Source organism: Frieseomelitta varia, unplaced genomic scaffold (genome assembly GCF_011392965.1).
Source record: "Frieseomelitta varia isolate USP_RPSP 00005682 unplaced genomic scaffold, Fvar_1.2 scaffold_212, whole genome shotgun sequence".
Lineage (NCBI taxonomy): Eukaryota > Metazoa > Arthropoda > Insecta > Hymenoptera > Apidae > Frieseomelitta > Frieseomelitta varia.
Genome location: NW_025109884.1, coordinates 552,274 through 577,435, shown reverse-complemented (window position 1 = coordinate 577,435; position 25,162 = coordinate 552,274). Strand labels below are relative to the sequence as shown.

Genomic DNA, 25,162 nt, shown 5'->3' with positions numbered 1-25,162 from the left:
ATTGCGTCAAGATTGTACGTTCAAATCGATTTTCATTGAAACTTATGTAAAGATTGTAAATGATTTTGAGATACTTTTCAAATTCGTTGTTTATGTAACACGATCGAAAAATTGTTGGACTGCATTTGTATAACACAAACTGGGAAATGTCAAGTAAAGCAAACCACTTTTTTTTAAAGAAAATGACATAACGATGACGGAATTTCGAAACTGTATATCGAGAATCGAAAAGCAACTATCTGTCAATGGAAACTACTCTAAGCGACTTCAATAGCAATTAAATTTTAATTTCACGTTTCTACATGCAATGAAGCAAACTTCGCTATGAAACAAATTCATTATAAACTGCACGTTATATTACTTTCTGTTATATTTCGTAAATTCCTGCAACTAGGTATTCGTACCTGTTACATTAAATCTATATTCTGACTAATGTTATTATTTCTTGTTTTTTTTGGACAAGAAATAAAAGTAAATTACGACCCTATCATTTATAATGTAAAGGAATTAACAAAGAAAAGTAATTCCTTTTTCTTAGTTATGAATGAGGTTATGCTGCACATGCTCGGTCGTTTGTGGCGAGTTTCCATTGACTATGCTCAGCCATGTCATAAGTATTAAATCTACAAATTACTATGTTTAAGTTTCATTTAAATAATTATTTGCAACATGTTTGAACGAAAGTAGACAAATAGAAAAAGAAGCCTTGGCGTTTCAAGCGATTCAATTAAAAATTGTATTCTTGTAAAAAGATGCTTCATGGTTAGTAACGCGAACTGCTTTCATTGTACAATCGTGTCAGTGCGTTAAGTTGCATTTACAGTTTAAAACGGTCGGTTTGCCTGTTTAAACGTTTGGTAGTGTTTCTTTGTTCACCTGAAATGCAAACTGATACAGCAATTGTAACGGACGTATTTGTGTGAAAATAGAGAATGCGGCGACCCATGCGGTATTAATATACTGGTACTGGTTTGGAATGGAAGTAGAAAATGCAAGATAGAAGATCCTTAAACCAAGAGTACTGGCCGTGTAACCACGTTTATGATTATTTGTAATATATTGCGCGAGATCGGAAGAAAAGATGAACACCCCGCAGTCAAACAAAAAGAAGGGCAGAAGCAGGATTGGCGTCAGCAATGATAACGCCAATCCCGCGAATAATGAAACGCTTAGCACGCAAGAAACGTCGAAATTTGTTTTGGTATGAAAATTGTTCCAGTTTGCGAAAAATATAATTAAATAACGTTGCATGAACTTTTATAAGAGATCCGGTTTATTTTATGATAATTTCTTTTGTTATTTAATAATATCTCTTTTTTATTGCATTCGAATGTAATTTCATTTACGTTCACCTTGCTTCATATTTATTTCAGAATTAAACATATACTGAAATTTGAATGAATATATAAGTTATTAAGTAAATTCATTTTATATATTTGTTTTAAGGTGAATCCAATTGGCGAAGATGCAAATAAAACATTCAAGATTGGTATCAATGACTCTATTCCAATTATTTCCCTGGAGGGAAATAGTTTTGACGAGAAAGGCACGATTCAAAAAGGACACGCTGCGCTGTCGGACAAAGATAAAGAAGAGAAAGTTATTCTGAACAGTTTGCCTGTAGCCATGGTAAAAGAGATCGACGGATACGAGGAACAACTAGGCGAAGCAGAACCACTTCCAAACTCTTACATTAGATTTATGGAACGCAGTGGCGAAGAACTCGATGGTAATTCATTTTAAATGCAATTATGTGCACAAATAAACAATCCAATTTTTCTAGTAAAATAAAAGGTTTATTTCTAAGTATGGTGCAAGAAGTTTTTTAATGAAAGTACATGTCATTGTTGCCCATGACTTTAAACTATTCTGGCGATTGACAAATCTTATCTCAAAAAAAGACATTATTGTCTATAATCATCGAGCCATTTTTGTATTTCCTCCACTGACTCTAATATGTATTACATAGAGCATTGGAATGATGCATAATAATTTTCCATAAGAAAGATTTCTCAATCGCTGACTTTTTTTGGCTTCAGTAAACTCATGCAAAACCCATTTTCCCTCCTTTTGAGATTATTAAGTTATATCCTAGGTTTTTTTGTATTTGTGTCGGATTCTCATTGAGGAGTTGCTCCAAATTGTCAAGATTTTAACCAGATTAAAAAAAAGATTGGATTATTTATTTGTACATCCAGTATCTATATTTTCTAAATGCCAATTCACTTGAATCATTTTTGTAGGAGAAGTAGAGTACGATTTAGACGAAGAAGATACTGCTTGGTTGAGTATAGTAAACGAAAGACGATTAGCTTCAGGACTCAGCCCACCTTTGGAGCCTGATACATTCGAACTGTTAATGGACAGATTAGAGAAACAGTCTTACTTTCAACAACAAAGTAATGGCGGTGGAGGAGTTGCAGCTGATGAAGACGCAGTCTGCTGTATATGCATGGATGGAGAATGTCAGAACAGTAATGCTATATTATTTTGCGACATGTGCAATCTAGCTGTTCATCAGGATTGTTATGGTGTACCATATATTCCTGAAGGACAGTGGTTATGCAGGAGATGCTTGCAGAGTCCTTCGCGAGCAGTTGACTGTGTTTTGTGCCCAAATAGAGGTGGTGCTTTTAAACAGACTGATCGCCCAGCCACGTGGGCTCATGTAGTATGTGCTTTATGGATACCAGAAGTGAGATTCGCTAACACGGTGTTCCTGGAGCCTATTGATAGTATAGAGAGCATACCTGCTGCACGTTGGAGACTTACATGTTGTGTATGCAAACGAAGGGGCTCAGGTGCTTGTATCCAATGTCACAAGAGTAACTGTTATGCTGCGTTTCATGTGACATGTGCACAACAGGCTGGTCTATGTATGCGTATGAGGACAGTACAACCTGCAAACGGGGAGCCGATGTTAGTTCAAAAAACAGCTTACTGCGAAGCCCATACACCTTCTGATTACCAACCTTCCACGAATCCTGCTGACGCTAGGAGGCGAGCAATTGCAAATAAAAAAAGTTCCTCTGCTCCTGTTATTTCTATTCCGACCATACCACCGGAACGTATCAAGGAGATTGCTAGGTAAAATATACTAAATTATTTTGAGACGCATATAAAGGATTTTTATTGTTGAATTGATGTTGATTAGCTTAGCTGAAGGATTGCCTAAACGAAGTCAGCTGATACAACGTCTTATAGCATACTGGACTTTGAAACGCCAGTACAGAAATGGAGTTCCTCTTCTTAGGAGGCTTCAGAGTTCACATCCACAATCTAGACCACCGCCACTTGGTGAAAATTCTTCATCACCGCCAGATAGTGAATTGCGCGGCGAATTGTACCGTCAATTAACGTACTGGAAATGTCTGCGTCAGGATCTGGAGCGAGCTCGATTACTTTGCGAGTTAGTACGGAAACGTGAGAAATTGAAGAAAGAACTGTTCAAAGTGTAAGATTTCAAACGAATTTCACGAAAATAAATGCAATCCAATTGTCGAGAAATATATTCAAATATTTAATTTCATTTTACAGAAAAGAAAAATGCTTGTTGTTTGAATTACGTCCACTTGAGAATATTCTCCGTTCCTTGCTAGAGGCAATCAAAATGAAAGACGTAAACGATGTGTTCGGACAGCCTGTAAATACGAAAGAAGTACCAGATTATTTGGAGATTGTATCTCATCCTATGGATCTTTCTACTATGCAGGTAATTTATTTTACTTTCAATTATTTAAGCGAAAAACGTGTATCACATAGATTATACGATCTTTATTTCTTTAGACCAAGGTAGAAAGACAAGAGTACGATACTATTGGAGCTTTTGAAGCAGATTTCAATCTAATGGTGAACAACTGTCTGGCCTACAACCGCAAAGACACTATGTTCTATCGAGCTGGAATAAAGATGAAGGAACAAGGCGGCATTCTTATAGAACAAGCTCGCAAAGATTATCCTGAACTGGATCCTGTTAGTGAGAACGAGCAAACAGCGTCGAAATCTCGAAAAAGGGACCGTACTAATAGAAATCGTGCGGAAACGGATCTACAATCTGGAGAGAAAGAAATCGGCGGTGGAGGAGTGAACAGAAGAACTGCGGTTCTCTTCACTCGCAAGGCAAGAGCGAGAGCCAGTAGAAGTAATCAAATGTTTGCCTTGGAGGACGACAAGAAAAAGCAGAGCGACAGTTTCAAAGTTTACAGGTACATGTTTCTAACACTGCTGTTTTCTTCGAATTTGTACAACTACAAATTAATAGATACCATTAAAATATAGATAATTTCTTTGTATGTGTGTGAGAATTTTGAGAAATGTAAAGACGTAAGGAAAACAAGGGGGATTAATTATTATATGCTTCTATGTCAGTGTAAAATCTTGAATGTAACGTTAATATACAATGTGTAATTAACGTTTATACCAGGAGTGGAACAATGGACAGCGACGTGGGAGAAGGTGAAAGTCAATCGTCAAGTTGTAGCAGCTGTTCAACGAGTAGGGCCACTACTCCTGATTTGGAAGAAGAAAAACAGAGGCAGCAAGAAGCAAACGAAGCGAAGAAAGAGCAAGAGAGCAGGCAGGGAGCGGCGAGCAATGGTCTGGAGGCTCTTCAACTCGTATGGGCTAAGTGCCGCGGATATCCTTGGTATCCGGCTCTTATAATAGATCCTAATACACCCAGAGGTACCGTGCATAAAGGTGTACCAATACCAGCACCGCCTGATGATGTATTGGCGCTCGCTGTCAATTACAAAGAACCAGTATTTCTCGTTCTTTTCTTCGATACCAAAAGAACATGGTAATTTTATTTCTTTTTTTTTTAAAGTGCAATTGTAATCTTTGTTTTTCCATTGAAATTTAGTTATTTCATGTATAGTAATTGTATGCAATTATTGCAAGGCAATGGTTACCAGGGGAGAAGTTGGAGAAGCTTGGGGTATCTGAGGAATTGGACGAAGCAAAATTAATCGAGTCTCGAAAACCCGCCGATAGGAAGGCGGTGAAAAAAGCGTATCAAGAGGCGCTCCATTATCGCAAACAGACACACAACACAACGTTGAACGCTGGTTCTGCCAGCTAATCTCGTGGATTCTGATATTAACCTTAATTATAAGATAGTTCTCCTTAAGAATCTGTAAGTATGTAAAAAAGGTTTTAACAAGTACAACTTAAGTGTAACTTAAAGACTTATTTCTAAGTCGTGCTCTCAGATTCTATTTATATTTTTAAATAACGACCAAAATAAAATAAAACGTATCATTGTCCGTGTAAAATTTCTTTGCCTGATTGATTGCGTATCTGTCTAAATGCGTATATATGTATTTTTTATCTTTCTCTCGACGTATACATGATCAGCAAGAAATAGGAGACTTATAACAAAGTGAAAAAAAGCATTTGCGATCTCCAGCATTTCGTGTCCAGCTTATTGCTTTTTGCTGTCTTTTTCTTGTTGCTTCATGTGTTTCTGTTGCGGTATCAAGTTGTTCTGCACATATTCGTTCAGTTCTCTGGCGTACAGATCCAGTCTCTGAGTCATCTGAAACGCAGGAAAGTTGAAAAGAAAGATTTGAAAAAAGCAAAAGAGTCCCAAACGTCCAAGGTTTCGACTTACTCTCAAACACCAGAAGTCCTTCATTTGACGACACAGATTCAGATCCAGCTCGCAGACAAGAAGGCCGTCTTTAGAGCGACTCAAGCCCGGTGTTCTGGTACCATCAGGAGCAGTGATGTAGCTAGACCCATAGAAATGGCCGAAGTCGTGATGCGCAGGTGCCCCATCACCAGACGTGAATTCGTTGGGGAATTGCTCAGTTCCAACGCGATTAATGGCACAAGTGTAATAACTGTTTGCTATGGCTGCATTTCTCGCTTCAATAGACCACAATGGTTCGGATGTATGGCTGGTTGTTGCTGATGGATTGAACACGATCTGAAACACAGAGATTATTTATTACATTTTGTAATAAATTTCTATGAAACTTTCGTGAGTATAACTTGTCTTATGATATATATGTGGGATGGGCAAATTCTAGGAAAGGGCCTAGAACTTTTTCCAGTGCCCGACGATTGCAGATGTCCCAAGTGGTGTAGTATAAAAGTTAGTAGCAGAGAAAGTTAGGCCTGGGACTTGGGATTGTTTATGGCTAGCCCTCCAGCCCTAGCGCTTAAGAGTATGGATGCGTTTGTGTGTATGAATGATGAATTTTTGTGCAGATGAGGAAGGTAGTGAGTGTCGAGACGTCGCAGAGAGCAGAGTGAGCGAGCTGTGAAAGAGAGAAGACAGTGAGTTGAGAGTTGCACGAGAGAGAGAAGAGAGTGAATTGAGAGTTGCCTAGCCAGTTCAACAATTAAGAAACTAGTGTAAAACGTCATTTATAATCATCATTAAACAAATTTCCTTTATTTAACCTGAAATAAACAACCATTCTTTTATTAAAATTCCTAGAAATTGGGATCTCAAGCCGGGATTTCTACATATATTAATATATATACATATAGGAAAACTTTACCTCAGCACCATTCAGCCCGAACATCATCCAGTTTTGGGGATGATGTCGACCATAGCAGATATTAATGGCTACACGTCCAAAGCTTGTTTCAAAGACAGGATGCCCTGTATTTCCCTCCATGTAGTAGGTGGACTCGTTGAAATCGCCTACACGAGGAATGTGGTTCTTCCTGTGTTTCCCAATCACTGTCCCATCTTTCTCGATCACGACGGAGGTATTCCACAGAGTGTCACCGTTCGCGGAGTCCCTCTCAAGGATCGGACAGATAATGACCATTCCGTGCCGTTGGGCAAGTTCACTCATAAGTATTACAGTTGGCCCGTTCTCAGCATCTTCGGCGAATTCACACCAGGGATACTTCTCTCTGGTGCAGAACGCGAATGGCATGGCTACGACATAAATTAATATATTCCTGTTATTTCCAGATAAATAAGCAAAACAAAACATGAAACGAACCGAGTCTTTTAGTTATTGGAAATACTGAGACGTTTAGACGCCTGTCATTTTCAGTGGAGAAAACCAATGGAGGATTTCTTATCTAATCTTCCAACAAATTTAATGGATTTGTACGTAATATTGTTTGGAAGTGGAAACGTGTGTGCAAGATTATCACTAAACGAGCAAATATTTCAATAACTATGTACAGTACGTGATAATGTTGTCAAATCATAGTTTATGCTTTAAATGTTTTAAACGTAATCTCATGATACGTGCGACATTCACAAATTTTCAACTTCTGTTTAAGCACTCTGTTGAGATTCTCAGACGTACCCCAAGCTTCTTGGAGGCAGAGCAAGTTGACGCCGCAAGTCGCGGCGTAATCGACGTATTTTTGGATCTTCAGATGCAGAGCGTTCCTTTGTTTCTTCAGCGGTTCTGTCGTCGGCAGCACTATGGAATGTTGAATTAAACCTACTCGAACGATACGCGGAGGGCGCAGCTCCTCTGTGATACTGCCACCCATGTCGTACCCTTGCACATCGAGATCCTGGTTTCCGTTCCATTTAGGAAGAAACAGAAAGCTGCAATAAATTTTGAGAGAAATTACTCAAACATAACGAAAAGGTGATCTAACATTAACAAAATGGTTATAATTATAATTCGATTGACGAAACGACTCTCGTACATAGTTTGGTTTTAAAATATTTCAAAAGTTTTCAGCCTCTCAAGATCACTTTACAACGTTCTGACGAAAAGTTATTTTCGTCTCTCGTATTGGATACAGCGCTATTCTCCGTCGAATTGCCCGACCATCGATGGAATTCATCTCGGTTCGTGAATTAACAGAGGAGAAGTCAAGATTAAATAAATAGCGACAAATCTTACTCTAACTCGCGGCCGTACAAAAGGCGTTTGACCTCGGCCAGCTCTTCTTGCGGCAGATTCTTTTCCAGAATGTCCTCGAGTGTTTGCTCAAAATTTGGTTTGCTCATTTTGTAAGAGAAGTCTCGAGCGTCGCCGGTTCACACCACTCCACTGACTACGAACGATTGCGAGCATACGCGGTGTTTACCCGCGATATATATCGTCGTAAACGTGTATCAGTGAACTTGTTAATCCTTATCACTGCTAGTTATATCGTTACAGCCATAAATTCTTTTAAGACTCCTACCTGATCAAGAGAGACAGATAACCCTTTTATTTTTTTTGTCAATTTCGTGCTACTGGTGTTGTTTTGCCGTTCGAGCAACTTTGCCAGTGTAGTTTAATCGACGCTGTACAATTAATCATTTTTATTTCATCGATACGTATAAATATACTTGTAGTTATACGTATACGTATAAATATACTTGTAATTATACGTATACATATTTATTTGTTCAGGAATTATAAATAAATGTCAGATACTATTTAAATTACGCTTAGTAACTATAAATATTACGCTTTAGTTTCTATCCTACGACGTTTATTTAAATGTTAAGTTCTTGTTATGACAGAATCCAAATATTCGAGATATCTTGTTTTCCTTAATAAACTTGAATCGTTTCTGTTGATATCTTTTAATTTTAAAATTGAAATGCTAACGTAGCTTTGATTTATCTTGAGTAAAAGATATAGTCTTTGTGTAAATGTTATAATTTCATATTCGTCTGATCTATGACAGTATCTTAATAATAAACAACTCTATAAATAACTGAATATCTTAATAAGCCCCAAAATATTTTTAAGATATTTTTAAGGAATAATTTTATTATTAATTTAATTTCTTTCTTTTCCTAACGAGGTGCTTCAGTATCTGTAAGTATCTAAAATAAGATGAAAACTAGCCACGAAAATTTTCCATTGAAATTAACAAAGTGCAGTATTTTTTCAAGTTATCTTGCATGTTGAATGTTATTGATAAAGCACAATCAGGTTATCCGAATGTTTGCACTTTCGTTACGTATAACGCTATATTATCCAAAAGAATGGCTCGACTATTATCGAAATAAACAAGTTATTTAAAATAAACACGTTTGTTTGATTAGGACAAACATGATAAAATTTATGAGTTAAAAGTTGAAATTACACTTCTCCGATGTATAATTTATATTATTACATGAAAATATAATTTATGGCATAAAAATGTATTTTTTATTATGTGAAATTATATTTTTATTTTTATTATATGAACCGATATAGATTAATCAAAGAAAATATAACGTTAAGATAAATTGATTTTCGTTTTTTTAAATTCAAACGCAATTATCGATTGCACGCATTTATCGAATTGAATAGCAAATATCGATAACTATCGAAGGTATTGTTAGCATAGGATATAAAAGAAACTTACTAATTCACTGTACTAATAAATAATACATTTACATGGTATGTAAAATTTTAAAAAATAATTTGTAAAAACTGATAAGCATGCGGTCATTTTATCTTATCTTTAAGTTTATAGGTTAACTTAACCTAAAACCTTAAAAATAAGATAAAATGAAGTTTTTAGGTTAAGTTAACCTATAAACTTGATAGTGAAGGCAACTAAAAAATTTGAAGATTAATTGAGGAAAAGTCAGCCAAAGCTGTGAAAATGGCACTGACCAGAGAACGGCGTTCAAACGCCGGCAATAAAATGGCAAAATTACTGAACGAAGAAGAGGAGGATGATTTTTATAAAACCACTTATGGAGGTTTTGATGAAGTGGAGCAGGATCACGACTATATGTTAGTATTAATTCTTCTACCACTTTGCTATAAGATTACTGCATGATTAGACGATTTTTAATTGCTAATCTAGGGAAGAAGATGAAGCAGAAGATGAAGTAGATTCAGATTTTAGCATAGATGAAAATGATGAGCCTATTTCTGACACCGAACAGGAAGGGCCTAAGAAGAAACGTAGACTAGTTACAAAAGCTTACAAAGAGCCCAAAGTTCAGTCTAATCAATTGCCATCCAAAGAGAAAAAAGTGAGGCAGTCAAGGCAAAGAACTTTTATTGAGAGCACAGGTAAATGTATCAGATGCAAAAAAAATGTGAAATTTCACAGAAAAACATCGAATTTTAATGTATTGCAGAAAGAAAATCTATACGTCGATCGACAGCTGCAAAATCTGCAGCAACGCAAAGGAGACTTACTGAGAGAAACGAGCATCAAAAAAGGAAAACTAGAATTATAAGACACGACACATGGAAGCCTACTCAGGAAGAATTATTAGAAGAAGCGTTACAAACCGAACAAATCAATATGAAGTCGTTAGGTTTGATATCAATGTGATATTAGATTGCTTATAGTTTTTCCATTATCTTTCTTAATTCACCTCTGTTAACAGAAAAGTATCAGAAACTGGAAAATGAAAAGAAAAATACAAGGACAGTAAGAAAAGCACACACTGGCCCTATGATTAGGTATCAGTCCTTAGCAATGCCCGTTATGATATTTTCTGAAGTGAATTATAATAAGGAAGAGGATAAAATTAACGTCGAAGGAGACGACGAGAAAAGTGCAAACGTGGAAAATAAACGTCCAGATGGTACAACAGACGAGAGGTGAACTATAATTTCTTTTTCAATTTGATTAAAAATACCATGATTAATAAACTTTCATTTGTTTCAGTGTTGTGACCATAAAAACAGAGGATGATACGACAAACGTTCCCAAAAAGGAATCTGCTCAAAGTTCCAACAAAGGCTATTACTACGAGCAAACGAAAGGATATTACGAAAGAACCTTCATCACCTTCGAGAACGAACAATTATTTTCCAAAGCTTTCAAGAAGCCTTCAACGCAGAGACCACCAATGGAACCCTTATGTGCGATAACTAGGTAAAGTATCAAAAATATATATTTACAGTAAATGGAGATACATTTAAACACGAAAGAATATTTAGATTTCCAGCAAAATATCTGGATCCCATGACTCACCTACCATATAAAAATGTGCAAACGTTCCGTCTGTTGCGTGAAGCGTATTATCAGCAATTGGAAGCTCGAACAGATATCAATGATACGTCACAAAGCCCTGATTTACTACGATGGCTTGAGTGGAGACAAAAAAATCATGGTGGTTTAGCTCAGAGAAACACGGTTCGCCTTGAACCAGCTTCCGCAAGTATGCCTATGTAGTTTCTGTGCTCGGCAACAAAATCGAACGGAAGTGTCTTCGTTATTATGGTAGCAAATTATTTTCAACCTCTACTATTTTTCAATTTAAGATTTCTTAAGGGAAGAAATCTTGAATTGAAAAAATTGTAAAAGTTGAAAATAATAATTATAAGATCAATATTTAATGGCTAGAAGCATTTACAAACAACAGCAAAAGAAAAGAAAACTATGTTTTAAGGAAAAGAGGTTGTAAATAATCGTATAATTTATTGTTAAACGTAGTGTAGAATCATTGCATATTTTCTGCATTGTATCAATTGGGCTCTGAGATTTTTTGTACAGTCTTAAAGTTATGACAAAAATAGCGATGTATAATGCACCTATTTATACAAAGGTTGGAAAATAATTTGATTGATATAAATATTTTTTGGTGAAACGAAACGAAAAAGTTGTACAATATACATATACATAGCGTGTTCAAAGCAAAAGTGATTTTTATTAATAAAATTATAAAGTACAAAGCATTGATTAATAAAATGTCACCGATTCGGTGATTTTGTTTTTCATATATACATACATATATATATATATATTTGAATATGTATATATATGTATATATTCAATCAACAGAGAATAAACTGATGTCAGTAATATCTAAAAATTTATCATCCTAAATATCCCATTCGTACAAATTCAGTTTTCGCAGGAGTGGAACTTAGAAGTTTCCTCGAGGGTTCTCTCTATCTAATAATCGAAACTAAAAAAGCGTGTATGTACACATACTCGAAATGAAAAGCATTGTTCTTTCATCGTTCTATTCGCATTTACCTGACACGAACTCCGAGTTCCCGACTATCGTACAGTTTCCTATTTCAGAAGCTGAATATATTCAGTAAAATTTCAACTTCTTGCGTTTGTTAAATTTGTTTTTCACTCATCTGTCGATTGCTCGTCGAACTATTTTACTTCGGAAAGTAAAAATTATTGTTCGTTTGGAGAAAGAAGCATCTCAAATAAAATTTCATATCCTTGCCAGAAATACTACCGGTAGTTATCTCTATGTCCTATTGCAATTCACAAAGCAAATTGCAACGAAAGAGATAATCATTATAAACAGTGCTCTCATAAATTATACTTCGAAGACTTTAGACATTTATTAGTAATTTAAATTAAAAAAAGAAAGAAAAGAAAAACGAAAATAATGTTACAGTTCCCCACGAGATAATGTTCGTTTCATCGTTCGTCGATTTTCTATTACACGGACCATCGATGCCCTCGCACAACGGAACGAGGTGTAGACATTTCAATATTTCAACGTTTTACTCACTCTCTATTTATTCATCAAGATACAACGAGGACTTGTAACGATAACAGATTACATTTGCGGCTACACACATCGAAGCGATAATTATTAGACGCCTAGAAAGTACGATACAATCTCGCAGATAGTGTACTTTCGTGTATCATCACTCTCTGGTGATGTACGCGCCAGAATTTGAATTTGTCAGTTTTCGCGCCAGAATTTGAATTCGTTGGTTTCCCGCGCCAAAATTCATATCATCCCTTTGTTCATTTCGGTTCTTTCTCTTGCTTCTCCCAGCTTTCCCCCTCCCTCAAAGAAAAAAATAAACAAAAGAATGCCTTAAACTGCGTTGAACTGTGTGAATGTTTCAACTCTGTTTGAAAAAAGTGAGCAAGCTCTTTTATCGTACTTCACAAGGTCGACACTACGGTGCAAATTCGAAAGCAGAGAGTGAGCAACAGTAAAAGTGTTTCAAGTCCGATTTGGCTCTTTTATCTTTCGTCAAGCCTCTTCTATCTTGTTCTTTTTTCTATGATCGTGCACCTGCATGCTCAAACCGCGAGACTTCGCCTGTGTCATTAATTAATTATAGACTGTCTCTGAAACATTCGGCCAAATTTTGGAACAACAATACATCATCAGCTGTAAGAACGAAAAACAAAGGGATATTTGGACAAAAACGCCTCGTTCCTTAATGCATAATTATTGCTTGCGTATCGCCCAGCTGAAACACTTTGGATACAAAAACGTTAGACGATACGTATCCAAATGGTGATTTGACTTGATACACAGTTTCAATTTGCACTCGGACAAACTCTGACTTACTGTTAGCTCTCACGTGGAAGAATATGTATTGCGATTAATTACAGACATTCATTAGCACTTCTCTTTTTTTTTTTTTGTAGTATACGTTAGGAATTCCTTTACGAAAGATTCGTCACTTTCAATGTATCTAGGGATGGATGTTCAATGTAATCCCTCCAGATTATCTTTCATCCCCGTGGCTCGCGAGCTATACACTCCTCCAAAATGCGACCAAGCATTTCAGACACACTTTTCTTTTGTGTAACGTTTAGTAAACCGTTCGCTTCTACGTGTCAAGTAGAATAACATACGTATTGTAAAGAAGCAGTAGTACAACACTGACTTATTGTAACGTATCAGAGGTAAAGATACTGGATAGAGAGAAGGGAGAGAAGCAGGATGACTTTCGGGGACGAAATTAGTGCATATTCTTCGTTCTTCGTAAATATCTCTGATGATGTATTTTTATGATTGTGTTTTATGGTACTCTTTACTCAACGTATCCGGCTATTGTGTGTATATTGTATACGCTGTATGTCGCTAGATTTTTTTTTCCCCGATCCTCATCGTTCGTTTCCCAAATAATCCGAAGGAACTTGAGAAGCCTTTTTGTTGCATTTTTAATTATATCTTCCACGGGAGCAAGCGTACAAATAATTTAAAAAAAAAGAATATCTGCTCGTCCTGCGATCAAAAGAGGCTGAGTCAATGATAGCGATAATGATGATGATTGTATTGATAGTAGTATTCGTAGTAATAGTAGTAGTTGTAGTAATAATAGTAGTAATATTAATAATAGCAGTAGTACTAGTAATAGTAGTATGTTTCAATTGAAATCAAGCGGTTCTTGAGGGCAAAGATGTACAGATGTTTCCTTTTTAAGTACTACTATTATCATCCGCTCCCAGAAAACGACAAGAGCCAGGAGAACAGTCTATTCTGCATCCGGAACAGCCGGATTATTTGGGAAACCAGTAATCAGTTATATACTTATATTCGTAAATAGTCTTGATTCTTGTACTGTTTGCACCTGTTACGTTTACCGTCGACCACTTTTCTTTTTGCCTCTGCCACTTTGTATGTCCTTCTGCAAACACAAAGGTACGTAATCGCAGTTATTAATTACAATCACACATTAGGGGGGCTAGTTGTAGTCTTATACCACGTGTAAACGATAGTTTGCAATTCGCAATTCATAATGAGGATGAAAACTATGTTAGAAAAAACAATACACATTTCACGCGTTCAGTTCATTTAGGAATGTGCTTTACTTCTAATTTTAAAGAAAGATCTGACAAGATTAAATTGCAAAGCATACGTTTAAATTTTCTAAAAATTTCTTTTCTCATACTATGTTGGCAAGTCTGATATGATTATAAGTTTATGTGTATTATACGATGCAAGTAGAAGTACCACAGGGGTACAATTGGATTTTAAATAGCATTGTTTGGACAATAGCAAAAAGAATAGTTGTTACAACAGTCATCGAATTCTTCGTTTGTTTTCACAATCTCAGAACAAAGTATGATTACGTGAAACGTAAGTCCAATTAATTTTTATTGTATTTTACTGAACGCAAATTTTTGCAACTAATAAGAAAAAAATTTTAATAAGGAGTAAATTTAATAAAGATTAATTCGATTTTAAATAAACACAAGTCTATTCATAATTTTATTTATTATAACAGAAATATCATTTTATGTAGTCGTTTTTACGAGAAAAAAAAAAATTGATTTGCAAGAATTTGAGGAGTACGTCTCAATAATTAAAAGAAATATTTATTTATCTGAAAGTTGTACACTAGTGTGCTACTCTAAAGAAATGCATCTTAATGTCTTCAGCGTTCGTTTACATGTAAAAAAAGAAATATGAAGTGGCTCTTTTATACATATATAAGTTCTCATACGTTCGATTACACGTAATCTACGTACTGAAATGCTGCAATATAAAGCTATATCACTTCATAAATATCTCTTAAAAATTAACATTTTTACAGACCATGTATTACATATGTATATATATATATATATATATATATATATATATATATATATATATATTCAAAATATGTGCAATAAAATATTTAAAAATAAAAAAATAATACTGATGAAAATGAACGACCTCTGCTATGTTAATAAATAAAGTTTGGTGTAAGATGAATTTTTGAAACTTACAATTTAGCTTTAGAAGCTTTTTTTTTATTCGTCGCTCTTCTGGCATTGATGAGTATTATCTTTGATCGATTTAAGGAAGCTTTTTCCAGTTTTACAAAAATATAAACAAATAAAATAATTACTTCGACGTACTTACAGTATTGAATAAATCTATCACCGCTTGTTTTAGAACGTATTATCTTAGATATTTCTATAAAACGTAAAGTTCAGTCAGCAAGTATATAACCGAAGGTGTTCAGTGTTTGTATTCTCTTTTAATCAATAACTCTCTTTATGACAAAGTGAAAAGCGTTTGCTCTTAGTTCTGTAAATGATAAAAGTGTTAAGACTCCTTTGAATGTAACGTAACGCGTAACTGTACAACAATAAAATTAGACAATTAGTAACAATCATCATGGAAGAAAAAATACATAATAAAAGTGTCTTCAGTAATGTTTAATTTTGACGTATGTTAAAATTAACTCAATTTACAAATCAACTTAATATTTATAATTAACTAATCATAGTTTTCTTATATTAAAACTATGCTATCATACAAAGAATTATCCCAGAAACTTTCTCATCTTTTTTTTTCTTTTTCTTTTTACTGGACCATAGACTAAATCTGTTTCTCTTAGAAAGTTAGTATTATCTGAGTGTACTTCCGTGATATTGATACTGTATTTGCGTGTACACACATTTTAAGCAACAAGGTGAGTCACTGGCAGCACTGCTTACGCATTCCCTCTGAGTTCATTGTTGGCTTCACGTCGATGGGTTCTACGTTTTGTGGCCGGATTGTATCACCTTCGGGTGGATCACGTATCTGTTTCTGCGATACGATTCTGTAGATTTCTACAATAATCAAATGTTGTATTATCGTCCATTCAATAAGAAATTTATTCACAATCTATTCGATAACAATAATAGCAGGATTGAGAAGAAGTCTGTTCAAAAAAAGAAATGCAAGTCAATACAATTGCAAATAGAATGGATGGATTTTTACAGATCTAATTGAAAGAATGGAGTCAAAGCAAAAATACATTTCACTCATTGTATAATATAAAGTACTATACAGTAAATGTTACTGTTATGATTTTTATACATTATTTGTGATTTTAAATTCTCTATAAACCTTCTTTCCAGTCAATTAATGGTTACTTACTTAGGAGCAAATTAAAGTAGAGTGAGATTTACCTGTTAATATATTTTGAAATGCCGTTTCGACATTCGTAGAATCTAAAGCAGAAGTTTCAATGAAAGAGAGGCCGTTTCTCTCCGCGAACGCTTTCGCCTCGTCTGTCGGAACGGCACGTAGATGCCTCAAGTCAGATTTGTTTCCCACCAGCATAATGACGATATTCTGATCAGCATGGTCCCGCAATTCTCGCAACCATCTCTCCACGTTTTCATACGTCAGATGCTTCGCGATATCATACACCAGCAGAGCGCCGACCGCACCGCGATAGTACCTGCGAATTTTCATCAAAATGAGATCATCGTATTAAAAACCATTTGTCAACCCTTTGAACTAGATTTGTTTTTGGTTATTTTTGCGCCTTCGTTTGTACTTATTTGAAAGGTAAATCAGTTGAATTACTGTACAACGTAGATAAAAATTCAATGTTTTCTTCATCTATTTATTATCATTGTTATAACAATTTTCTAAAGTATGATGAAAAATTTCTGTCACCACCAGCGTGACGTACGGAGTTCAAAGCGTTGAAATTCATTCTAATGTACCATATTCAAAATTTGATAATTTGATAGTTAAACGAAAGCACCGTTGTTTCTTCAACATTTCAACTTACGCGGATGTAATGGCGCGATAACGCTCTTGTCCCGCGGTGTCCCAAATCTGAGCTTTGATAGTTTTTCCATCTACCTGTATACTACGCGTAGCGAATTCAACTCCTATAGTCGATTTCGACTCCAAATTGAATTCATTTCTCGTGAATCTTGATAAAAGATTGCTTTTTCCTACGCCGGAGTCACCAATAAGAACGACTGAAATAACGAAAAAAGAAAAAAAAAACATTTCGTTAAGCAGATGCAAAGTAAAAGAAACGAAAAAATTACACATTCTTTTTCTGACCGATTAAAATACACTAATTTAAAAATACATTGCCTCGAGATGTGATTTGAATTTTAGGATTCGCAACTTTGTAATTTAACGCTAGAGAAAGTAGTAAATAAAACTGATAAGAAATTAAAATTAGCAGATCTCCTAAATCTTCTAATCAAATATGTTCTGTCTCTCGTTCGTATATTTGAAATTCAAAAAAAAAAAAAAAAAAAAAAAAAATTGTTATGAATCAACGAAACTTCTGCGAAAAATTATCGATTGGTCATTTCTTGATTACTCTAACACGTAGTTCCAATGTTAATCGAGTAAAATCCTTCCACCACGTAATTACATCTACAAAAATAAATAAATCCATTAAAAAAACAAAAAAGAATAGAAGTCTGCTCAATAAAAATCATATAACAAATAATAAATAAAAATTGAATGATTAAATAATAAATGAAAATTCATTTACTGGAATATACAAGTTGCTCTTTGTTCCTCTGAGAGTAACAAACGTGGGCAAGGGCCCGCCTTTGTTGTGAACCCTTCAATCATCGAAGTCATTCAAGAAAAGTGAATCATAGATAACAAGCGTGCGGGCGGAAGAATGCACGTTCACAACTCGACACGAAATCAAAAAATTCACACCCGGACAGTTAACTCGTTCGATTAACCGCTAGAGTCCCGGATCGTTTCGAACTCGCCGCCTTGGCCGTCGATTAACAAAAAAGAACTCGACGAAAAGTTCTCGTGCGTGAGAGACCATCTCTGACGTCGTTGCCGTTCGAGTCTGGTGTCCTACGCTTTTTCTGTCAATCGTATCGCTGTCTCGAACTTAACATCAATCCGGGGGCCCTGTTACGTTGCTGAACGAGGACAATTGTTGATTTTTAACACGTACACGTATACACTTATATAAAATCGTACATGTATATGTGTACACATAACACAATGAATAGCAGCAGCAGTATACACACACATACACATATACACGTTATATATGTATGTATGTATATATGTATACGTTATGTACGTATACGTATACAGAAATATGCAAATGTAGCATATACGTATACGTATACAGAAATATGCAAATGTAGCATATACGTATACGTGTGTGTCTTGTTTCGTGACAGTATGTGTAAATGTGCATGTATATATGCGCGGAGAAATTTTCACAAAATTTTCGCGAAAAACAGGAAACGAAACGACGAATCGACGAGTCGGATTGAGGTTTACCTTTAAATAAATAATCATATTCGTCATCCCGAGTGCCCATCTCGTCTGGAGCAACAAACCCCTTGAGCAGACTGACGGACGGTGCCTAGATATCGGGATACACTGCCTACAACTTGTAGTTATTTACAAGGGAAAGAAAACTGCAGGATATACACGAAACGGACTTCGTGCAATGTTGCCCTGATCACGGCGTACGTAAGCACACGTCTCGTGGATACACACAGCAACAAAAATAGGAAACGAAACAGGCACGATCGCACGATGATATAATTATTTTCGTTCTTTCAATTTAACTGTACAATATGGCCTCCTTTCTACGCCCCTCCAAACCGATAAATTGCACATGCGCGATATACGCGCATTCTGCGCATGCGCTAACTCGGTCACGAACAAAGTTTAACAGAGATAGGAAGTGAGGAATCGTTTTGAATTTGATTTTATGCCAAGTTTACGTCAAGTTAAATGAATCTTCGAATAGTGACGAATCCCAAGTAATTTTCGCGTAATTTCAAATTAATAATTATCTCATCCATGTCGATAGAAAATAACGTCGATTTTATCGACATTGAAATCAACATGTCACGAAGTAAATTCATATGGTAATGTTTAAATTGTACAAACTGTACAATGTTTCTTTTTACATTCGCAAATATAAAATAATAGCCTTCGCATCTAAAACTAGTATTTTTGGATTCCATTTGTCAGAAGCTACGTGTCATTTAAAAAAGTTATAAATTCAGTACAAAATTCAATCATTTTTACAATCCAAATAAATTAATAAATCGTCATTGAATACAATCCTAATAAACATTTTACTTGTCTCTTGAGGCATAATTAATGCTAAAAATAATTGAAGCACAGGTATTTCTCCCTATATAGATATATCTTTCAATTCGTCACATGACCTTATACTTTCTAATCATAAGAGTCGTTTAACGAATGGTTGTCTATGTAGTATAACATTACTTTTCGATTTGTAGGCCGGTTTCCAATTCCACATGGTGTCTGTACGTTTATTATTTTTCTAAAGAAAGTCGCAATTTTGTAGCAGAATCAAATATCGTGAATTAGTGCTGCGTGTTAAGTGACAAAGAAAAAAAGGAAGTCATCGAGAGACAGTGGTCAGTTTCAATGTATTTCGACTAAGCAAACACTATCATCATCATTTTCATTTTCATTTTACGAATATTTTAATAAATCTTGACAAATAATTACATAACAATCAACGCATGTAATTGTTTCTCATTTTCTAGGTTATTTATGATCGGATGGTAGCCAAATTTTACCGAAACTGATAAAATAACAAAAATCTTTATTATGTTACTGAACACATGTGCGTTAGCGTCATGTTCATTCTGAAATAATCAAAGAATTATTTGCAAAGAATTATGTTATTGAATGCACAAGGGAAAGTTCCTCAATGTTGACACAGAATAAAATTTGAAAATGAACAAGTTAAGCAGCATACCACCAAACTTGGATCTGGATGATCCAAGGTTTCGAATCAAGCCATATCAGCAAATTGTTGCTTCTTGCACTGGCGCTTTTATTACATCACTTTTTGGTGAAAAATTTACTCTTAAATAATGCAATACGATGTATTTTTTTCAGAGAAATTTATTTTCTAAAATTTTGTTTAATAGTTACTCCTTTGGATGTTGTCAAGATTAGGCTTCAAGCACAACAGAAAGCAATGCTTTCAAACAAATGTTTTCTTTATTGTAATGGTTTAATGGATCATTTGTGTCCTTGCTTGAATGGAAAGGGTCCGGTATGGGCTAAAGGAAATGGAAAATTTAATGGCACAGTGGTATGCTATACTAAGCTTTAAACTGTAATTAGCCTGTAAGATTCATGATGCTGTATATCTAGACTAATACATAGAAAGGTGGTATTCATTTATAGGATGCTTTTATGAAGATTAGCAAGAATGAAGGTATAATTTCACTGTGGAGTGGTTTAAGTCCTACTCTTGTTCTAGCAGTACCTGCAACTATAGTATATTTTGTTTCATATGAACAATTAAGATTATATTTTAAGGTAAATACAATCCCATTTAACTTCATTTAAGTACCCATTTCCATTTTCTAACACTTTTTATATTCATAGGATCATTATAATAACTATAAAAAAGGAATTACCATGGGACAGCCATTCTGGATTCCTATGATGGCTGGAAGTATAGCACGTATTTGGGCTGCAACTTTAGTGAGCCCGTTAGAATTAATTAGAACAAAGATGCAATCTCAAAGATTAAGTTATGCAGGTACGTCTTGTGTTTGTATCATTGTTCCAAACAATTCGTGACAGCCAATATCTTTTTATTTTAGAAATTCTTCAAGCATTGAAAACTGTTATAAAATATAATGGGATCTCTGGCTTATGGATGGGTTTAACCAGTACTCTTCTACGTGACGTGCCATTTAGTGCTATTTATTGGTTAAATTACGAAACTATAAAGCAAAAGTTTCACAAGACACAGCAGACTTTTACTTTTAATTTCATAGCAGGCGCTGTAGCGGGATCTGTGAGTATTTTTATTAACAAACTTAACAAAAGAAAATAACATAAAACCGCCTTATGTATTGATTTTCTAGATAGCTGCATTTTTAACCATACCATTTGACGTTGTGAAGACACACAAACAGATAGAAATGGGTGAGAAAGAAATTTATTCAGGTATAATAGAAGTATCAACTTCTTCCCTATCTTTCTTCTATCTTTATAACAAAAATCTGAATTACAGATAAACCTGGACGTAGTAGCGGAACGTGGGTCGTAATACAAAAAATTTACACGCAGAATGGAGTAAGAGGATTATTTACAGGGTTAATCCCGCGTATAATTAAAGTAGCTCCAGCTTGTGCGATCATGATCGCGACGTTTGAACACGGGAAACGATTCTTTCAAACGTACAATGCTAACCAAATACTTCAATACGAAAGCGACCTGCAGCTTTTAAAGCACAAACGGAAAAGCGTAGAATGACATACATGTGATATTCCATGCGATGATACATTAAAAAAGAAACAAATAAATTTTATTTAAAACTTCATTTGAGATTTTACTCGAGACTGTGAATATCATCGTATGCCTTGCACGATGATAATTGTTGTGAAAGCGTAAAATTTCTCAATTTCTCCCTGAAAAGGATTTCACAGATCGCAATTAGAGCCGTATAATCGCCTCTACGAGAGATAACCTTTACAATTCTTCCTCCATGGGAGCCAATCACGGTAATTTCACCACGAGGAGATTCCCTAGAATTCCCTAGCGCGAATTCGAATCAAGCGAGCGTCTTCATTTCGAAAAATCGATCTTGTCGGTTCAACGAGATTTTTCGGAAATTCGAACGGGAAGAGCAACGATAAAAATTAACGTGAATTTTAACGTGGAACGTTCGAGATTTCAAGGTGCCGAAAGGCTTTCGGAAATACGTAACGGCAAACGCATTTACTAGTTACTGCAGACGCAGAAGCGTTCGGCTAAATTCGGTTGGTCGATAATCGTGGTCGGCGAGATTCGAGGCGTTGAAAGCGTTGAGCAGTGAGTAGGTCATCGCGCGGAAGTCGTCTCGTTTCGTTCAGTGGAGATAGGTTGTCCGTTCGTTCAGCGATTCGTTCACTAGTCACTCGTCAATTCAACATTCCAAAGGCCGGATCATCTAACTGTCTCTTCGACACCGTATTCTGGTACGTTCGATCGTCTTCTAACTGAAAATCGCGCGAGATGAGAGAAAATTCGCATAATTCCCTACAAATTGTCTTTTTGGTATCGTTGGAGTATCCAACTTAGAGACGGAATCGTTGGAAGTACGAGAGTTCTTAAATGCGAGGACGAAGTCAATTAAGAGAGGGGAAGGCAGAATGCGAGGAGCAGCCATTTTGTAGTCTATTGTCGCCCACATTCGTTGCTTTGTGATTCTTTTTTTCTTCCTTTGCTCGCGACACGAAAGTCAGAAAGACGCGCACGAGTTTTCGATATTCGTTGACTAGTTCTGATCCCCCGAAAATCTCGCATAACAATCCCGGTCGAGAACATTACGTAACACTGCACTACGTACCACCCGATCTCGTGGTCAGTGATTTGCCTGGCGTTCACCGGCTTTGAAGCACGTTTCGTCGCCTTTTATCCTTTTTTTTTCTTTTTTTCGAAACATTTCGCTGTTATTTCAGATACTTGTCCGAGAGCGAACGCAAATTTTCAAACGTCATCATGTATGCCTGCACCAGATTCATCGCGCCCGTCGCCAAATCGACCGTGAGTGGACTTTTTTTTTTTTCTTCCAATTCGTTCCCCACGTTATTATATAACCTCCGGTGTTACAAGTTCATGTTCGTTTTTCAGCTGGTCTCTGGAACTAAAAACTACATACGGCCGTTGAGCAGTGCCGTGGTGAACCATAGCCAGTCTGTACAGCAAAACCAGACTCAGAACCCAGTTAGTGCTGTAAGTCTTCTCGATGTTCTTTCGTATTGCATAACCTATCTCCGTTATATAAGCGCGGCTTTATTTTCACAATTTTTAAACTCTCCCGTTGAATGAACGATTTTTGAAATAAACTTGCTGATTTTTGGCAATTTGTCAATGTATTCATTTTTGAGTCGTATCAATTTATAAAACTGTAATGTTACAACCTAAAGTTGCGTTACAGTTGAGTCAAACCAGGAGATCATATTATGGAGAATGAGCAGATTGATTGAAGTAAATGATTCAAGAGATGTATGTCGTAGAATAATTACCTTTTGTGAAATATGAATCTTTTTTATGTCATGAATTAACTCAATGAAAATCACGAGGAGATTTAAAGAAACAGTCAATTTTAATGATACATTCTCTGATACATTAACAGATAATTGTGAATAAGATGAGAATATTTTCATTGTTTTCTTAATGATGAGATTAACTGTTGTAAGATGTTTCTTTCCATTCTTAATGACTGTATCAAATTTACTTCTTTGTGACAAAACATTAATTAGACATGGCAAAACCAAAAATGTGGATACAGATTATATAAGCCATGTTGTTTGAGAAGCAGAAGTAGATCAACTTTGTATAATATAGCACTATAATAGAAATAATAATTAAGTATGACAACGTTTATATTAAATCTAAGTATTTTTGATTTTGTAACACTCGAATGCTTGAAATTTCCTTTCTTTGCGACACTGCACGACTTTTTTATTAATTATATAAATGGTTATTTCATAGTCTCCATTGGCGCAGTCTTCAATTATACGTAGTTTCCAAACATCCGCTATCAGTCGTGATATCGACTCTGCCGCGAAATTTATTGGTGCTGGTGCCGCCACCGTTGGAGTCGCTGGATCAGGTATGTATATACTCTTTGTCGTCGATAATTGCGAAAATTGTAATTTTTTTTGTAACCTTTTATCCACCTTTATTAAAAAAAAAAATGTATATGTATATACACATATATATACCAATTTTTATTTCAGGGGTTGGTGTCGGTTTAATTTTTGGTTCCCTTATAATTGGTTATGCCCGAAACCCATCCTTAAAGCAGCAAGTTTTCAGTTATGCCATCCTTGGTTTCGCGTTATCAGAAGCAATGGGTCTCTTTTGCTTGATGATAGCGTTCCTTATACTATTTGCTTTTTAATCTCAACTCCTTTAAAAATGATCCATGACCTTGTAATAGTAAAGTTATATCATACAAATTTCATATTTAAATCAGATTTTTTTTTAATAAAAATGGAATACAAACTTAGAGATAATATTGTTGATTTCAGGTGCTGGAATCGGTTCAGTGTTCGGTTCTTTAATTGTTGGTTATGCCAGGAATCCCTCTCTTAAGCAGCAGTTGTTTTCATACGCCATCCTGGGCTTTGCCTTGTCCGAGGCCATGGGTCTCTTCTGTCTTATGATGGCTTTCTTGCTTTTGTTCGCGTTCTAAGTCATCAAAATCGCATAAAAAACACAATTCTACTAGTTTTAGTGCATCACTGCCAAAGCAGCGTCCTTTGGTCCCTGAGAAGGGAACATCGGTAGCTGCGTTTGGTGCACGGGATGCCATGAAATCATTAGAGATGCTCGATTATCCGGTTCGACGGGGTGTGCGACGGTACGACAATGAATTGAGAAGAAATGGCGGCTGTACACGTATATTTGGATCGTCGATCGGACCGTCCTTAACCCCTTCGGGACCTTTCGAACAAATTTGTAATCATTTCATGGACTACTGTAATATCATGTAGCGTAAAAAAAATTCACATTATTACAATAACTTATTTCAGTATAATGAAAAACTGCTAAGAACGCAAAAATTAAATTAAACGGATAAAAAAAAGAAAAAGATACGACAGCCTTGCCTGCAGTACCCCATGTTGCAATACGCATATTCGTATGCCCATCACTTTTAATTGTTGTGAAATACTAAAACATAGTAGTACACATCGAACATTTTTGTTACCCCGAAATTTGTTCATCATTGTTGTGCCATCGCGTGCGCACGTTATTGAGGTAGCTGGACGAAGAAAACTGTACAGTGATATTGAATAAACACTTGTCGTGACATTATTATTGAATTTATGG

At 35.5% G+C, this 25,162-nt stretch overlaps 6 protein-coding genes across 14 annotated transcripts; 4 read left to right on the top strand and 2 right to left on the bottom strand.

Annotated features, from left to right (window-relative positions):
* The first annotated feature begins 529 nt into the window (after nucleotides 1-529).
* LOC122527117 (peregrin) lies at nucleotides 530-7,970 on the top strand. 3 transcript variants are annotated; one of them, XR_006306282.1, is made up of 9 exons: nucleotides 530-1,201; nucleotides 1,447-1,729; nucleotides 2,244-3,087; nucleotides 3,155-3,454; nucleotides 3,538-3,712; nucleotides 3,787-4,205; nucleotides 4,424-4,798; nucleotides 4,900-5,134; nucleotides 7,255-7,970. XR_006306282.1 is itself a non-coding variant. In XM_043651004.1 (9 exons), the coding sequence occupies exons 2-9, from the start codon at nucleotides 1,082-1,084 to the stop codon at nucleotides 5,078-5,080; spliced, it is 2,697 nt and encodes an 898-aa protein (XP_043506939.1). In that variant the 5' UTR covers nucleotides 531-762; nucleotides 930-1,081; the 3' UTR covers nucleotides 5,081-5,542. The 3 variants fall into 3 exon arrangements, 2 of the variants coding, with proteins under 2 accessions (XP_043506939.1, XP_043506938.1); XM_043651004.1 differs by lacking the exon at nucleotides 7,255-7,970 and having other exon boundaries at nucleotides 531-762; nucleotides 930-1,201; nucleotides 4,900-5,542; XM_043651003.1 differs by lacking the exon at nucleotides 7,255-7,970 and having other exon boundaries at nucleotides 531-1,201; nucleotides 4,900-5,542.
* On the bottom strand, nucleotides 5,302-8,001 carry LOC122527123 (beta-ureidopropionase). The gene is made up of 5 exons (XM_043651028.1): nucleotides 7,836-8,001; nucleotides 7,281-7,531; nucleotides 6,510-6,898; nucleotides 5,612-5,929; nucleotides 5,302-5,536 (listed from the first exon to the last, which is right to left on the bottom strand). The coding sequence occupies exons 1-5, from the start codon at nucleotides 7,940-7,942 to the stop codon at nucleotides 5,423-5,425; spliced, it is 1,179 nt and encodes a 392-aa protein (XP_043506963.1). The 5' UTR covers nucleotides 7,943-8,001; the 3' UTR covers nucleotides 5,302-5,422.
* A 1,210-nt stretch (nucleotides 8,002-9,211) lies between these two features.
* Nucleotides 9,212-13,015, top strand: LOC122527121 (vacuolar protein sorting-associated protein 72 homolog). 5 transcript variants are annotated; one of them, XM_043651026.1, is made up of 7 exons: nucleotides 9,212-9,317; nucleotides 9,468-9,659; nucleotides 9,733-9,944; nucleotides 10,013-10,195; nucleotides 10,268-10,484; nucleotides 10,552-10,761; nucleotides 10,827-13,015. In XM_043651026.1, exons 2-7 carry the CDS (start codon nucleotides 9,526-9,528, stop codon nucleotides 11,059-11,061), a joined length of 1,191 nt encoding a protein of 396 aa, XP_043506961.1. In that variant the 5' UTR covers nucleotides 9,212-9,317; nucleotides 9,468-9,525; the 3' UTR covers nucleotides 11,062-13,015. The 5 variants fall into 5 exon arrangements, with proteins under 5 accessions (XP_043506961.1, XP_043506962.1, XP_043506959.1 ...); XM_043651027.1 differs by having other exon boundaries at nucleotides 9,214-9,317; nucleotides 9,492-9,659; XM_043651024.1 differs by having other exon boundaries at nucleotides 9,221-9,317; nucleotides 9,435-9,659.
* LOC122527127 (ras-related protein Rab-11A) lies at nucleotides 12,833-18,945 on the bottom strand. Its single transcript, XM_043651037.1, has 5 exons — nucleotides 18,608-18,945; nucleotides 17,112-17,307; nucleotides 16,498-16,772; nucleotides 15,999-16,155; nucleotides 12,833-14,234 (listed from the first exon to the last, which is right to left on the bottom strand). Exons 1-4 carry the CDS (start codon nucleotides 18,645-18,647, stop codon nucleotides 16,019-16,021), a joined length of 648 nt encoding a protein of 215 aa, XP_043506972.1. The 5' UTR covers nucleotides 18,648-18,945; the 3' UTR covers nucleotides 12,833-14,234; nucleotides 15,999-16,018.
* Nucleotides 18,946-19,519: 574 nt separating this feature from the next.
* On the top strand, nucleotides 19,520-21,660 carry LOC122527124 (solute carrier family 25 member 40-like). Of its 2 annotated transcripts, none has more exons than XM_043651030.1 (8): nucleotides 19,520-19,728; nucleotides 19,861-20,171; nucleotides 20,251-20,417; nucleotides 20,513-20,647; nucleotides 20,717-20,873; nucleotides 20,938-21,134; nucleotides 21,205-21,265; nucleotides 21,354-21,660. In XM_043651030.1, exons 2-8 carry the CDS (start codon nucleotides 20,054-20,056, stop codon nucleotides 21,593-21,595), a joined length of 1,077 nt encoding a protein of 358 aa, XP_043506965.1. In that variant the 5' UTR covers nucleotides 19,520-19,728; nucleotides 19,861-20,053; the 3' UTR covers nucleotides 21,596-21,660. The 2 variants fall into 2 exon arrangements, with proteins under 2 accessions (XP_043506965.1, XP_043506964.1); XM_043651029.1 differs by having other exon boundaries at nucleotides 19,521-19,728; nucleotides 21,205-21,286.
* A 420-nt stretch (nucleotides 21,661-22,080) lies between these two features.
* On the top strand, nucleotides 22,081-25,155 carry LOC122527129 (ATP synthase lipid-binding protein, mitochondrial). Of its 2 annotated transcripts, none has more exons than XM_043651041.1 (5): nucleotides 22,081-22,299; nucleotides 22,783-22,867; nucleotides 22,955-23,056; nucleotides 23,819-23,939; nucleotides 24,361-25,155. In XM_043651041.1, exons 2-5 carry the CDS (start codon nucleotides 22,823-22,825, stop codon nucleotides 24,522-24,524), a joined length of 432 nt encoding a protein of 143 aa, XP_043506976.1. In that variant the 5' UTR covers nucleotides 22,081-22,299; nucleotides 22,783-22,822; the 3' UTR covers nucleotides 24,525-25,155. The 2 variants fall into 2 exon arrangements, with proteins under 2 accessions (XP_043506976.1, XP_043506977.1); XM_043651042.1 differs by lacking the exon at nucleotides 22,081-22,299 and adding an exon at nucleotides 22,477-22,684.
* The last annotated feature ends 7 nt before the right edge of the window (nucleotides 25,156-25,162 follow it).